At 37.7% G+C, this 16859-nt stretch overlaps 2 protein-coding genes across 2 annotated transcripts; both read right to left on the bottom strand.

Moving 5' to 3' along the window:
- Positions 1–2527: 2527 nt before the first annotated feature.
- LOC103126388 (olfactory receptor 4K1) lies at positions 2528–3463 on the bottom strand. The gene has a single exon (XM_007537294.1). It carries the CDS (start codon positions 3461–3463, stop codon positions 2528–2530), a length of 936 nt encoding a protein of 311 aa, XP_007537356.1.
- A 6508-nt stretch (positions 3464–9971) lies between these two features.
- On the bottom strand, positions 9972–10952 carry LOC103126378 (olfactory receptor 4K5). Its single transcript, XM_007537282.2, has one exon. It carries the CDS (start codon positions 10941–10943, stop codon positions 9972–9974), a length of 972 nt encoding a protein of 323 aa, XP_007537344.1. The 5' UTR covers positions 10944–10952.
- Positions 10953–16859: the final 5907 nt, after the last annotated feature.

The raw sequence follows: 16859 nt of genomic DNA, 5'->3' as shown, positions 1-16859 counted from the left end.
TTAGAGGGAAAAATACACCAACACTAGTACCATGACTGCTTTTATATTTATTGTACAAGTGGAATGCTTTCATTATTTTTTATAAAAATATAAAAAAATTATGTTTAAAAGATCATTATCAAGTTTGCATTTACAAATGAACTGATTTAATGTGGAAATTCCAAGAAACCTTTGCTAACTAATATATTTTTTCTTTTTTAAAATTATCTTTATTTATATATTGGATAGAGACAGTCATAAATCAAGAAGAAGGAGGAGACAGAGAGGGAAAGAGACAAAAAGACACCTGCAACCCTGCTTCACCACATGCAAAGCTTTCTCCTTGCAGGTGGGGACCGGTGGCTCAAACCTGGGTCTTTGCACATTGTAACATGTGTGCTCAATCTGATGCATCACCACCCAGGCCCTGCTGAATAATATTATAGGTTAAAGAAAAAAAAGATATGCATCTACATCTGTAACTCAAACCTGCACTAGGACTTAGCATTCAGTTACTATCTATGCATTTAAATACTAACTGAAGTTTTAAAGCGTAACTAAAATACTGAATTCAAATGAAGACAATTTTAGGTTTTTATATTTTCTATAAATTATAATTCTTTTCATTGTTAGACTGCATTTAATATTTTTGTTGCAAAACTTGATATCATAATGCAAGTCACAGGGAGAAGTACTGTATTAAAGAAGCTGCCTAACAAATTAAACAAAAACTAACAAAGGTTTACATATTTAATATTGTATGGACATGAATACTACCTTCATTGTCACATTTTCTAAGAACTACGATGAACAGATTTCAGATTTAACCCACAGCTGCAAATAATTTCAGTCGGCTTGCTTATTTGTATATGTTGGGTACATATGGAATCAACTTTTATTCTGAACTAAAATATTCATCACTTGTCTTATATACAGATGACTTAAATATATTGGATTATTAGAAAATTCACATAGAAAATACATCATGAGTTTTCCGTGAACCCAATATTTGCAATTTATGGTGATTAATGTGGAATTCCTTATGTCTAACTTATTCTACACTCAAAGAAGTAGAATTGGACTTAGATATACATTCTGCTGATAGTATAAGTTATGGTGACATGCTTGGTAAATGTACATAAGGTGGCACAGTGGGTAGGGCGCTGGACTTTCGTGCTTGAAGTCCTGAGTTGGATCTCCAGCACTACCTGTGCTGGAACAATGTTCTCAATCTCTCCCCTTAATAAATTAAAACAGGAATGTTTGGTAGTAAGTAAAAATATACACCAAATAATTTAACAGAGGAAAATTTGCTGAAAAACTAGAAGACAGAATTATAGATGACCACATGAATAACTCAAATATTAGATACACCAAGAAATGACAACTCACTGATTTTTACTAATAAGGTAAAACCTATGCTGTGAAATGGAATTATTCTTCAAATGTCTCACTACTATGTGGAAAACAACTATAAAAAGGAGAAATACAGAGTTCAGAACATAAATTTAGTTTTACATTTTGGTTTAAAGACAGAAAAATGTGGTGTACTTGCCACTAATGATGGCTCAGTAGGAGAGCATATGCCTTTAATAGTGAGGCATTGGGTTCAATCCCAACATTTAATGGGAGCCTGAAGGAGAAAAATGGGTAGAGCTCCTAAGTGGCCAGTCGGGTCTTTGTTGATGTGCCCTGTCTAGGCAGGGAGTCTTCTTACTGGAATCTAGAATGTGCAAAGCCCTAGGTTTATTTTAGAAGCCACATTAAAAAATGATGTGTTCGGGAGTCGGGCGGTAGTGCAGCGGGTTAAGCGCAGGTGGCACAAAGCCCAAAGACCTGCATAAGGATCCCGGTTTGAGGCCCTGGCTTCCCACCTGGCTGGGAAGTTGCTTCACAGGTGCTGAAGCAGGTCTGCAGGTGTCTATCTTTCCTCCTCTCTCTGTCTTCCCCTCCTCTCTCCATTTCTCTCTGTCCTATCCAAAAACAACGACATCAGTAACAACAACAACTACAGCACCAATAAAAAGACAACAAGGGCAACAAAAGGGAAAACAAATAAATAAAAAAAATTTTAAAAATGATGTGTTCAACTGAAGAAAATCAAAATTCAGTAGTATGAATATCATTTTAAAAAGGTTAGAATCTCTGGATTTTTTCATGTACTATTTAAGATATTTCTAGGCATTCTGAGATTTTTTTACTTTAGAATTATAATCATTAAATTGCCAATATTATTTAAATAATAAATTATGAATTGATATAGTACATTTTTTTCATTTTTGTTTTTACCTGAACAGTGCTCAGTTCTGGATTAGGCTGGTACTGGGGATTGAATAAGCATCTTTGGTGCCTCAGGCATGAAATTCTTTTGCATAACCATTATACTCTCTCCCTCACCCTACATAATACCCTTTCAATGCATTCTGGATGAATATCCAATATGCTAAGTTGATAACACATATCATTAACAAAAGTAATTGGCATGAGGTTGTGATCCAGTAGAGGTTTGTTATCTTCCATTCAGGAATATTTTACCTCACAGTGATCCCTAATTTTTCCAGGAGCTGACGTGACGGCTTCTCAGCTTTTGAAAAGCTGATTTAACATCTTCATTCCTTAGGGAGTAGATGATGGGATTCAACAGGGGTGTGCAAACAGTGTAGAAGACAGAAAGGAACTTATCCACAGAAAGTCTGCTAAAGGGCCATATGTAGAAGTAAATGCAAGGCCCAAAGAAAAGAATCACCACTGTGATGTGGGCAGTTAGTGTAGAAAGTGCCTTGGATGACCCACTGGAGGACCTTCTCCGAACAGTGATCAGAATGATGGTGTAGGAAACGATTAAAGCCAGGAAGCAGCTCAGAGATATCAGGCCACTGTTAGTCAGTGTCAGAATGTCCATCTCATAGGTATCCATGCAAGCCAGCTCGATCACCAGGGGCAGGTCACAAAAGAAGCTGTCTACTTCATTGGGGCCACAGAATGGCAGGTCCACTGTAAAGACCAGGTGGCTCACAGAGTGCAGGATGCCCACAGTCCATGAAATCAGCACAAAAATCACACACAGTCTCCGAGTCATAATTGTGCTGTAGTGAAGGGGCTTACAGATGGCTATAAATCTGTCATATGCCATAGCAACAAGCAGCATCATCTCACTCCCAACAAAACTATGGAGAAGGAATATCTGAGCCATGCACCCATGGAAGGAGATAGTCTTGTGCTCGATGAAAAAGTCCACAAGCATCTTGGGGGTGGCAAAGTTAGACTGACAGATGTCAATGAAAGAGAGATTACTGAGCAGGAAGTACATGGGGGAGTTCAAACGGGAGTCAGAGGAAATGATGATGATGATCATGATGTTGCCCAGCACTGAGGTCACATACACTATGGAGAAGATGGCAAAGAAGAACAGCTGGAGTCCCCAAGAATCTGAGAGTCCCAGAAGCACAAACTCAGACACCACTGACTGATTTGTGTGAGCCATGTATCCAGCCTATGGTTACCTAAATGAGGAGAATAGTGCAGTGGTTAGTCAGCACCATGGTTACTAAATATGCACAAAGGAGATGGGACAAGCTTTCAATTCCAAGTCAGTTAAACTTAGTGAAATTGTATAAGTGATCAGTTGGCTAATATTTCTCAACTATGACTGCTTTGAGAAGTGGCAGAAGTCTGAAGGTGTGACAGGCATGGCTTCTAGCATACTTAAGGAAATATGACATGCTTATTCAAAATGAACACATAGTAAGTAGTAAACATAAAAAATGAAGTGGAAACCGATGGACATGAGAAATTAATTATAACCATAAAAATTACAGAGAGGAAATAAATTACACCATAGTGACAAGATAAAGAGACACTGAGTATTATCAGACTCGTAGTTTATTTAAGAAAATACTGGAATTTAGTAGACAAAACTAAGGAAAGAACTACTTCATGGATAATAGGAAGTAAATACATAAAGAACAGGTACAGGAAGTCAGAGGTTGAGTGACCTGGGAGGAGAAGGTTAAGCCAAGGAGCAAAAAATGAAATGGGGAAATGCAAGCGAGGAGTGAATTGAGCATGACATTAGCTTCAAATGCAGCACTAAACAGACTAGATCATCTTCTTGAAACTGAGATTCACAAAGTACTTGGTCTTGTTTTAAGTAGCCTACTAAAAAATAAATTAATACAACTTAGAAAGAATTGACCATTGCGATATTATGAAGAATTCTGTGAAACATCAGTACTATTTCTTTCCTTCTATCAGCAACAGTTGATCAAAATTCACCTTCTATAACACAAAAACCGACTTGGAATGATGGCCAAACAAAATTTTAGTCTCTTAAATCAGTCATTTGTTTCTTCTTTGACATATCTAGATTTAACAAAATCTGTTCAGAGACTGTCCTTTTGGAGACATGCTTTTTATCGGTTCTGGTGCATTTTGAACACCATGCATACTCAAAAAGCAACATGCGAAGTAGTGCTTCAGTTTCCTTTTCAATGCTTTCTGACATTTCTGTCAATATACTGGGCACCATATGATCACTTAGTCCTTAAGGTTTGGTTCAAGAAACATTTTTACTTTAGTCCTATGTACCCGACAATACATAATAAATATTTTCTTCATCGTCACGATAATTCTTGACCTTATGGCTTTTAATTACCTTTTAAGGCCAGATTACTTAAATACTTTAGGATAATAATAATAACAAAAACAATAAAAATAAAAATAAAATAATAATAATTTAAATGCAACAAATATATGGTTGACCATAAACTAAACATTAAATTGTTTATAGTTTTCCTTGTGTAACTTTGACCGGGTTGGGAAACGTTAAATTATACCCTTTGAGGTATTTTATCCCTGAATTGGAGTTGTAATATCTATATTAACTATCATAGAGAGAAGAAAATAATGTATTCACGAATATAAATAAACCAACAGGGCGTGAGCTGATCTAAGCATGTCTGAGTACCATAGAATTCTCATCTGTTAGGAGTCGTGTGGTAGCGCAGCGGGTTAAGCGCATGTGGCACAAAGCATAAGGACTGGCGTAAGGATTCCAATTCGAGCCCCTGGCTCCTTCACAGGCGGTGAAGCAGGTCTGCAGATGTTTATCTTTCTCTCCCCCTCTCTGTCTTCCCCTCCTCTCTCCATTTCTCTCTGTCCTAACAACGACGACATCAGTAACAACAACAACAATAACTACAACAATAAAAAGACAACAAGGGCAACAAAAGGGAAAATAAATAAAAAAATGAATTCTCATCTGTTTGATAAAGTAATTACATATTTTAAATGATCATGAACAAACATTAGCAAGGAATGAAATTCTCATTCTGGGATCACAAAGCTCCTAACACATATTTATTAATTTGGGTGGAGGAGACAGCGTAATGGTGATGGCACAAGGTTTTCATGCCAGCATCACTGAAGTCCCAGGTTCAATCTCCTGTACTCCCAAAAGCCAAGGGTTTGTAAATTTTCATTTTTACTAAGTATAAGGGTAGGTAGAATATCTTATCTTGGAGGTCTGGGGGTAGCACACTGAGTTAAGCACACGTGGCAGGAAGCGCGAGGACTTGGCCAAGGACCGGAGTAAGGATCCCAGTTCGAGCCCTGGCTCCGCTCCCCATCCGCAGGGGAGTCGCTTCACAGGCGGTGAAGCAGGTCTGCAGGTGTCAATCTTTCTCTCCCCCTCTCTGTCTTCCCCTCCTCTCTCCATTTTTCTCTGTCCTATCCAACAACGACGACATAAATAACTACAACAATAAAACAAGGACAACAAAAGGGGAAAAAAAGCAAATAAAAAAAGGAAAAAGATACATGTAGTTTATAATAGTCTCTCATAAATCTTTCAGCCAAGCACAGACCATCCAAAGGCTTCTTTATTAATGAATCATTCATGTCTTTTAAAATACACTTTAGAAACGTTTCCCCTAGTCTTGTTGTAAGATTAAGTCTGAGATACAGAATTAATGTTTCATTAATATCTACCTTTAAAATGAGTCAACAGAACTCCCAAGACATAAACATATGTATGCCTTTTCTTCATGATTTTGCTATCTAATGGCTAATAGTCTATAAGCTTAAAAGCAAAAAGTAACAAAAGGTGCTCTTATTGACCAGTACTTTTACTTCTTTAAAAATAGTACTCTATGTAAGATTACTCCTTTACTCTTGGCAATTTTTGATAGCCAGTAAATGTTAATTTCCCAGGGCTGGGCAGTGATGCACCTGGTTAAGCCACATGGTACCATGACAAAGATCCAGGTTGGAGCTTCTACCCCCCCACGTGCATGGAGGATGCTTCACAAGTGGTGAAGCAGATCTGCAGGTGTCTTTCTTTCTCCCTCTTTATCTCCCCCTCTCCTCTCAAGTTCTCATTGTCCTATCAAATAACATAGAAAGAAAAAAACAAGCTAAATATTCTCTGAAAAAATACACTGGAGAGAGCATATGTGTGTACACACACACACAGCAGAGCGTAGACAAGTAATGGTTATGACACACATCCCTTTGTTTAATCAGACACTGACCCTATTTTCAGGGCTGCCCTATGCTAGTGAAGGAAAACAGCTGTGTAGACAGAGGTAGAGAACATTTCCCTCTTTCAGGTGGAGTCTCTGATTTGATTGAGGCAACACTGTCTCCCCCTTTTCATCTTCTAGTGAGGGATTTTACATCTAGTAGAAAGTTTATCATTATCAGCCAAGCCCATGAAACATACTGAAATTCATATGTAGTACTTAACCTTTAGCAGTGAAGAAGCGGGATGAAGGGACAGTGGGGTCCTGGTGTATGGTGGGGGAGAGAAAAAGATTACGAACCTACTCTTTAGTCAATTTCTCAGAGCTCTTTTTAAGTTTTCTCCAAATACAGTATCCTCCTCTGTTTCTTAGCTTCACACTTTCTACAATGTGTCTTCACAGTGCAAATATTTGCAATACACTCTTGACTTGCTGCATTTTAACTTGATTGTTATACATGTCAGATGTACGGAAGTAAGCTCTTGGGTTTTGCCCTTTTGTAGTGAAGATTCTCCCTCCTCTTCTTGCCCTAGACCATGCAATTATTATGCTAGACAAAGGTAAGACACTATAAAGCCTTCCATTCTTATTCTAGGAAACTGGGTTTAATTGGGAAAATGAGAAATCACCCTTTAGAGATCTGAAGTCACCTTCAGTGGGAATAATTATGTTTAAAAGGATTTTTTTTCCAGGAATGATTTTTTAAAGTTTTTTTTTAAAATATCAATCTGTTGGAACATAAGAACAAAGATTATTTCAAACCTTCTCTGTGAATAAAACAATTATACAGTTACAAATGACTGAAGGCTCGGGGTAATTTTCTCCAATCACAAAGTATCTACTCCTTCACAGGACAGTTTATTGTTAGAATGTTCAACTGGTTTTTTCCATCTGTAAGTTTTTTTAAATTTATTTTCAAAGATTCACTTATATATTAAGAAGAGAGAAAGAGATCCTGAGAATCACTCTGATACATGTAATACGCCATGGACCAAACTTTAGACCTTATGTTAAAAAATCAGAAATAGGGAGTCCACTGGTAGCGCAGTGGGTTAAGCACAGGTGGCACAAAGCACAAGGACCGGAGGAAGGATCCCGATTCGAGCCCCCAGCTCCCCACCTGCAGGGGAGTCGCTTCACAGGTGGTGAAGCAGGTCTGCAGGTGTCTATCTTTCTCTCCCCCTCTCTGTCTTCCCCTCCTTTCTCCATTTCTCTCTGTCCTATCCAACAAGGACAACATCAACAACGGCAATAATAACTACAACAATAAAACAAGGGCAACAAAAGGAAATAAATAAATATTAAAAAAAAACAACAAAAAGAAATTAGCACATTTTAAAGTGCAAAACCGAAGCTATAGCTCAGCTGTTAGAGCACATACCTTACTAAGCATTAGAGTTTGGATTTGATCCTCAGCACCATATGGGAACCTCATGGGCAAAGCCAGAGGAGTTGCATGAGTGATAGTAAAATACTTTTGGCTCTCTTTTGCCCCTTACTTCTCTCCAGTTTCTTCTCCTGCTTCCATTTCTTCTCTCTTTCTTTTGCTCTCTTTTCTTCTCTCTTTCTTTTGCTCTCTTTTCTTCTCTCTTTAAAGCTGTCTTGTGTCAGGAAGGTGGCATGGTGGTATTATACACATGCAGGACCTTGGGATAACTCTACAGCCTCACATAAAAATGAAACAAACAGAAGAAGAACAACAAAAAAACCTATAAAAACCCTCCTGTACTGCTGGTGGAAGGGTATATTAGTCCAACCCCTGTGGAGAGCAGTCTAGAGAACTCTCATAAGGCTAGAAGTGGGCCTAGCTTATGGCCCTGCCACTTCTTTCCTGGGGATAGATCCTAAGGAACCAAATATACCCATCCAAAAAGATTTGTGTATACCTATGTTCATAGCAGCACAATTTATAATAGCCAAAACCTGGAAGCAACCTAGGTGTCCAACAACAAATGAGTGGCCAAGTAAGTCATGGTCCTATATACACAATGACATATTATTCAGCTATTAAAAATGGTGAATTCACCTTCTTCACCTCATCTTGGATGGAGCTTGAATGAATCATATTAAGTGAGAACAGCCAGAAAGAGAAAGAAGAATATGGGATGATCTCACTTATAGACAGATGTTGAAAATTAAGAACAGAAGGGACAACACAAAGCAGAATTTGGACTGGAGTTGGCGTATTGCACCAACATAAAAGACTCTAGAGTTGGGGGTTGAGTAGGAGGATTCAGGTCCTGGAACAAGATGGCAGAGGAGGACCTAGTGGGAGATGAATGAAAATGTGGAAAACTGAGAAATGTTACACATGTACAAACTATTATATTTTACTGTTGACTGCAAACCATTAATTAACCAATAAAGAAATTAAAAAAACTATAAACTACCAGAAAAATATAGTGAGATAAGTTTCCATTACAAAGGAAAAATTCCAAAGTATCTGGGGAAAAATTTATTAGCGTACAAATACTACAAGATGAAAAATTTGTGATGCATATATTTTTATTAAATTGCTTTTTAAAATAAGCATTTATAAATAAAATCTTAAATATAATATTAATAAAACATAGCTTCTCTAAAAAAAAATCATAGAGTCTGGAGGTGGCAAGAGGGCTCAACTTGCAAGTTAGAGTGCAAAAAACCTGGCAGTGACGTCTCAGATTTTATCCCCAGTATCACATATTCTAGCGTACTGTTCTGATAAACTCTCTTTCTCATGAGTGAATAAATCATTAAAAGGTTATTATTAGGAGTTGTAAAGTCTTTCTTGGTGCACATTTGCCATAACTGTCACTGATAAGTATTGGGAAATGTAGACTTTGTTTCTGTTTGTCAGGAGTTTGCATCTCCACGTATGAGCTTGTTGGTGAGGTGAGCTCTGCTGAAGCAAATGCATCTGAAATTGCCCTCCCCTGCCCATACCAGTCAGGAAACTATGTGTACAGATACAGGTAATCTGACGTCTTACTCAGTTTATTTTTATCGGAAGAGATGTTGATAGAAAATAATAATAATCATCACCAACAAAGAATCCGGTACTTTTCCTTTTTCCCATCATATTTATATTTACATGTAACCAAATAAGTGAATACATTGAAACTACTCTTACATAGTAGTTCCATATTTTGTTGCTGAGATGAGCAATTAAGATGTATTTTTCCATATTTAACACTTGTTTAAGTGATACCTTGGGAAACACTTGTTCATGCCCCTTAAATGCTCTTTGTATCATCTTTGACTGTATTTTTGCTACAGTTGAGATATGCCACCAGCACACACTAGACATTTTTAAAAGCAGTACTGATTGAAGGAATGTTTCTTTTTCTTTTTTATCTTATTAGTGATTTACTATTGATTTACAAAACTACCTGGTAACAGGGGTATCTTTCTGCACCATCCCCACCACCAGGGTTCTGTATCTCCATTCCTTCAGTGCACATATGGGTTAACTATTAAGGAAGTGATGTTCTAGTAAAAAGAATTCCTCACTACAAGTGGCATTTCAAAGATCTTCTTTGACCTCAAGTAATGGGTCAAAATTTTCCTCATGGCAGTCTTCATATCCTTGTTTCTTAGTGTGTAAATGATAGGATTTAAAATGGGGGTAAAAACAGTGTAAAATATGGCAAGAACCTTATCCACAGGGTAAGTGGTAAAGGGCCAAACATAAATAAAGATGCAAGGCCCAAAGAATAATACCACTACAGCAATATGGGCAGCTAGTGTAGAAAATGCTCTGGCCATTGCAGCAGAAGATTTAAACCAGACAGTGACAAGAATAATGATGTAAGAGGCAACCAACAGAAAGAAAGTACTTAAGGAGAGAATTCCACTGTTAACAACAATCAGTATTTCAATAGTGTAAGAGTCCAAGCAAGCAAGTTTAGTTACTCGAGGAAGGTCACAAAAAAAACTGTCTACTACATTGGGTCCACAAAAAGGCAAGTTCACAGTAAAAGATAATTGGCTTAATGTGTGTACCAAGCCCACAGCCCAAGATATCATTACCAAGATGGTGCATGTTCTTTGGCTCATAATGACTACATAGTGTAGTGGTTTGCATATGGCTACGTATCTGTCATAGGCCATGGAAACAAGTAATACCATCTCCCCTCCGGTAAAAAGGTGAATGAAGAAAATCTGTGCTATACAGCCATTGAAGGAGATGGTCTTTTGTTCACTCAGAAAATCTGAGATCATTTTAGGGGTGGCAAAAGAAGCCTGACAGATATCCACAAAAGAGAGATTTCCCAGGAGGAAGTACATGGGAGAGTGCAGGCTGTTGTCAGAGGTCACTGTGATGATAATGAAAAGGTTTCCCAGCACAATGATCACATACAATGTAGAGAAGAAGACAAAGAAGAAAAGCTGTAGTTCTTGAGAACTAGAGAGTCCCAACAACACAAACTCAGACACCACTGAAGCATTGACCGAGTCCATGGATCCTGGCTGCAGATTTCTTCTGAATAAGTCCTAGTGAAGGGAAAATAGAAGGAATACGTTATAAATTAATAACATTTTTGGGGGACTAGGGAGGCAATTTAGAGTGTATCTATTGCATGCATAGGGCCCTGGGTATATAATTTATATGCCTTGAGATTCTTGGTTTGATATCTGGTAACATATATTGGAATAGTGTTCTAGTCCCCCCCTCTCCCCAGGCAATTTCTACTGCCTAGGAAATAAAATAAATCATTTTTGAGAAAAGGAATGTTTTTTTTTTAATGTATAAGATTCTGAGATCCTAGATACAGTGTGCATTTGTAAAACACAAACATTTTGAAGAGACCATGATAATGTATCCAGAATATAAAGAAGAATGCTTAAATAAGTTCATCAGCCTCATTAGAATCCCCTGTGCTTTGGGATAGTCTTAACCATATGTTGCACAGAGGTGAAAAGCTTCCCTATAAACTTATAAATATTATAGAAGTTTGAAGCTATGGGCATTGAAGATAAACAAAAACAACTTAGGTCTATTGGTCTTGTGGTCATTTTCCATCATTAATTTAAATAATCTTCCAGGTACAGTATTCTCCTAAATTATTCAAGGAACTAAATTTACAGCTTATTGTTTATTGTGTGTTGTGAAACTAGATGGATTGTTTGACTTTACACTATCTTTTCCTGAGTTTCAGTTCTACATTTGAAAAAGAAAGGTAAGAAGTGAAAAAAAAACTATTCTGTAGAATGCTTTAATGTGTAAGTATTTTGGGTTAGCAAAGTAGCTCACCTGGCAGGGCACCTGACTTGCCATGTGTGCAACTCAGATTCAAGTCTCTGGTCCACCACATGAGAATGCCATGGAATTGGGGGGACCTTCAGGGCAATGGTGTTTCTCCCCCCCACCTCCTTTTTTTTTAATCTGAGAAAGTCAGCCAGAATGGTGAAATTGCACATAATTAGGTCAAAAACTACAACAATCATAAATAGAATTAAATTTAGATATTTTAACTTGTGACATTCTTCTATCAAGGTAATTATAATACACATTTTTTAACATAGTAAATATTTGCATATCAAAAATTTACCTTATTTACTATTTAGCCAATTCCTTTCAATAGGTACTTTTGAAAAAAATATTATCCAGGTCTATGTTTGCAATCCAGTTTGTTAAATGCCCATCTATATAATTTCTCTTTCTTTCTTTTTAAAAATAAACCAGAGCACTGCTTAGTTCTGGCTTATGGTGGTATGGGGTTTTGAATCTGGGACTTTGGAGCCTCGGGCATGAGAATCTTTTTGCATGACCATCATGCTATCTACCCCACTCAGTTTCTTCAGATGTATGTTATGGTTTCACCTTAACTACCTCAATTTCACTTCTGTTTAATTAGTAAGAGCAGTATATATTATTTTCATTGCCTATCAGAATTAGATTTAGGTCAATTTATGTTTCCCTGCTTAATATTTTCCATGAACTTATTTCTATGTCTTAGTGATTATTTAAAGAATACAAAGGTTGTTTTATTATTATTATTCTGGCGTATAGAGGTGAAAATGATTGAATTATAAATGTCCCATGCTCTTAAAAATATTTTGTTTGGGGCCAGGAGGTGGCGCACTTGGTTAAGCGAGCACATTACAGTGTACAAGGATCCAGGTTCAAGCCCCTGGTCCCCACCAGCAGGGGGAAAGCTTCAATGAGTGGTGAAGCAGGGCTGCAGGTGTCTCTCTGTCTCTCTCCCTCTCTATCTTCCCCTCTCAATTTCTCTCCGTCTCTATACAATAATAAATAAATAAATAAAAAGAAATGTTTTGTTTGGAATGAGAATAACTCTGTTAGTTCAAATGTTTCCTCATTCCCCCAGTAAATATAGAGCTCTATTACATAACTCTAACTCCATTGAATCTGAAAACCTTTCCAAAAGTTCTCTTTTAAGAAACTGTATTTTGAAAAAACTTCGAGACATACAATTAATTTTCCCCCTCATATTAATTAGCTAGTGATTTATATGACTACATTTTGCTAGGAGTGTACATAAACACCATTCCCACCACCAAAAGACTGTGACCCATCCCTCCCACCCACTCTCACCCCCCACTGGCCCAGGAAGCTGCTTGTCTACCCCTCACCACAGGGTTTTTACTTTGGTGCCCTACTTAAAATTTGGTCAGGTCCTGCTTTTAGTTTCCCTTTCAGATCTTCTTACTCACCTTCTGTTGATGAGTGGGATCATCCCATACTCATCTTTATCTTTCTGACTTAGCTCACTTAACATAATTCCTTCTAGCTCTGTCCAAGATGGGTCAGAGAAGGTGGGTTTATTGTTCTTGATAGCTGCATAGTATTCCATTGTGTATATATACCACAGCTTAATTAATATGAGAGGGGGAAAATTAATTGTATGTCTCAAAGTTTTTTCAAGACACAAACTGAATTTTTTAAATATATAGGCTGTGTAATTGATATGTAGACTCTCAAAAACCTAGACCAAGTAGATCAGAAGCAACCAATAGCACAGCTATATACAAGATACTGGGTACTGTACAGCAAACCCTAACAAAAGGACTTTTCAAAGTTTACCCAATTTCCAATTAATGTGATAACATTAACTATCGATTGTCTTTTTGAACCCTAAGACAGCAGGAACCTCACATCTCCACTATAGAGCCTCTACTTCCCCCAGTCCTGGAACCCTTGGATAGGGCCCACTTTCCCGTATGACTCTCCCAATCCATATCAAATAATACTGCATCTGCCGATCACAACCTAACCAACGCAACGATTGCCACCTCAACATGCTTCACTTCAGACTGTGTCCAGAGACTTCAGGTGTGGAATGACAACCCTTCAGCTTCATTACTCAGGTGAGACCTTTCCTTTCATAGTATACTCTAATTCCATCTCAGGTGGTTCACTTTCTAACAAAGTCCCAAAACCTAGATATACACCAGTTTCTGTGAGAGAGAGCTTATGTTCACACATATCCGTAAACTACTGCAAAATATATACCTGAAAGCAGAAGTACACTAGAGTTTGCAGTGAGTACCCCACCCACAACACTTCCTCTCCACTATTCCAAGCTTTGGGTCCATGATTGCTCAACAATTTGTTTGGCTTTGTATGTTAACTCTCTTTTCAGTCACCAGGTTCCAGATGTCATCAGGATGCTGGCCAGGCTACCCTGGACTGAAGACCCCACCAATGTGTCCTGGAGCTCAGCTTCCCCAGAGCCCCACCCTACTAGGGAAGGAGAGAGGCAGGCTGGGAGTATGGACCGACCAGTCAACGCCCGTGTTCAGCGGGGAAGCAATTACAGAAGCCAGACCTTCCACCTTCTGTAACCCACAATGACCCTGGGTCCATGCTCCCAGAGGGATAGAGAATGGGAAAGCTATCAGGGGAGGGGGTGGGATATGGAGATTGGGTGGTGGGAATTGTGTGGAGTTGTACCCCTCCTACCCTATGGTTTTGTTAATTAATCCTTTCTTGGATAAAAAAGAAAAAAAAAAAGAAAAGAAACTGTATTAATTCTGAAAATCAGCTGTTTTATCACAGTGATAGAATGGACCCAAGAGTGTCAAGTGTTTCTAACCTTATGCAAGAGCAGAAACATTTTCCACTGTGTTTCTCTTTCATTTAAGAAATCAGTTTTTCTGTGTCTCTATGATACAATCACAGTTTCCTCTATATTTATTTATTTAGCCTCTAGGGTTATCGCTGGGGCTCGTTTTCAGCACTACCAACCCATTACTCCTGGTCATTTTTTCCATTTTATTGGTTAGGATAGAGAGAAATTGAGAGAGGAGGGGGAGGTAGAGAGGGAGAAAGATAGACACCTGCAGACCTGCTTCACCCCTTGTGAAGCTTCCCCACTGCAGTTGGGGAGCTGGAGGTTCAAACCTGGATCCTTGCATTTAATAACTATGTACACCTAACCTGGTGCGCCACTACCCGACCCCCTTCCTTCTCTCTTTTTTTTTTTTTTGAGCTTTAAGTGACATAGAGAGACTGAATATATTTAATGTGGACAGTGCTTTGATATTTGTACTGATTGTGAAATGATTGCCACAGTCAAGCTAGTTAACACATCTCTTACCTCACATCACCCTTTTCTGGTTCAGAATAATTAAGATCTACCCTCTTGGCAAATTCCAAGTTTATAATATACTAACTAACTACCCTGCTGTACTCTAGTTCTCTAGGACTTATCCATTTTGCACATCTGAAGCTTTTTACCGTTTGATTAACACAGCTTCTCGTTTAGAGGCATACAATTGCAATCCACACAGGGAAGTTGTCGGGTAGATAGACAGTGATTTTTTTTTTTTTGTTGCCTTATTAGGAGAATTAAAAAAATTTTTCTTTATTAGGAGAATGTTTAGAGAAGCATTTCATTGTTTTACCTCTGGATATACATTGGTATGGAATTTGAAGTTAGAACAAAAACTTAAAATGACTCATAGCAATTAACTAAATTAATTTAATATAATTAATCAGTGCTTATAACAATATTTAGTAGCAGTAGTTAAGAGGCTTCTAAAATATACAAGAAGTTGTTATATTATCCATAATATTACTCACTTCATTTTTGTTTCCCCATTTCTAAAATAAAATCATTCTTGTTCAGGTTATGGAATTATATTCTAAAATGATGAACTCTACCTAACGAAAAATTTATTGTACCACTGTAACACACAGAAGTTAAAACAAGCAAATTTCTAGTGAATGATGAGGAGTCACTTTCAAACACGGGAAAGAAATCTTGCATTTGTTGACACTATTTACCTCAGCTGCATCAATCACCGCCTTCTGTGATGACCTCTGCTTTACTCACCAAATGCTGCTGTTCTGAACATATTTTTTCTGACATCTGTTTGGTGAAGATGATGTAGCCATCTCAGACCTTAGTTCACAGTTTCTTACTTCAGTTCAGTACTTTTTCCTTTTTAAACCTTGCTTATCTACGCCACCATTATTCTTCCAGGCTATACATTTTACTTTCTTTTTCCCACCTGCAGCATCTCCTATTTAACTCCTCAAAGTACAAATAATAGTAGCAGCACAATAGCCAAGCATATATGGTATAGTTTTTATCTGTGTTATACTACACTTCGCTCTCTAGCCTAAACCAGACTATGAATTTATTAAACTGGTAAACACTTCCAATTTATTTTCTTTTTCTCTTTAGCATTTTATGTGGGGAAGGAGGTAGTGGTTTACAGAGCAGTTATTGGCCCATGGGTACAATTTCTCATATCTCTGTAATAGGTGTTTCCAAAACACTGTCTCCCCCAGTCTAGGTCTTTTTACACCACCGTGCACCAGGACCCCAATATTGCTCCATCTCTTCCTTTTCCCCATTTCCCCTCCAATTCATTTTCTTATTTATTTATTTATTCATGATTTATTTAGTTTTAAAAAGATTTTTAAAATTATTTTTATTAGATATAGACAGCCAGAAATCGAGAGTGCAGCATTGCTTCACCACTCGCAAAGCTTTCCTCCTGCAAGTGGGATCAAAGCCAGGTCTTTGCGTATCATAACATGTGCACTCGACCAGGTGCACCACCCCACCCAGTCCCCCTATTCGTTATCTTTTGTCCTTCACAGGTGATCTATTCTAGTCCAGTGCCATCACTTCTAAAAGTTTTCCTAGAGACGTTAGTTGAAATTTCTTTTTTTTTCTCTAATGTTTTATGATACTCTGCTTCATTCACATTTGCTCTCTGAAGTCAAAGTTTACTTCTTAAGGTCTTCCCCACACACTGAGAGTTCCTTATATTTTCATGTCCTTCCTGCATCAATTGCAAGATCTAGATATGAATGGAGTCTCCATGTGTATGCTCTCAGGCCAATTAAAGTGCCACCTTATATTTGCCATTTGCTCATTACTTTTACCATTTGAATTT

The sequence above is a fragment of the Erinaceus europaeus genome, chromosome 16 (genome assembly GCF_950295315.1).
Source record: "Erinaceus europaeus chromosome 16, mEriEur2.1, whole genome shotgun sequence".
Lineage (NCBI taxonomy): Eukaryota > Metazoa > Chordata > Mammalia > Eulipotyphla > Erinaceidae > Erinaceus > Erinaceus europaeus.
Note: the sequence above shows the minus strand (reverse complement) of the source record. Positions and strands in the feature narration are given on the sequence as shown.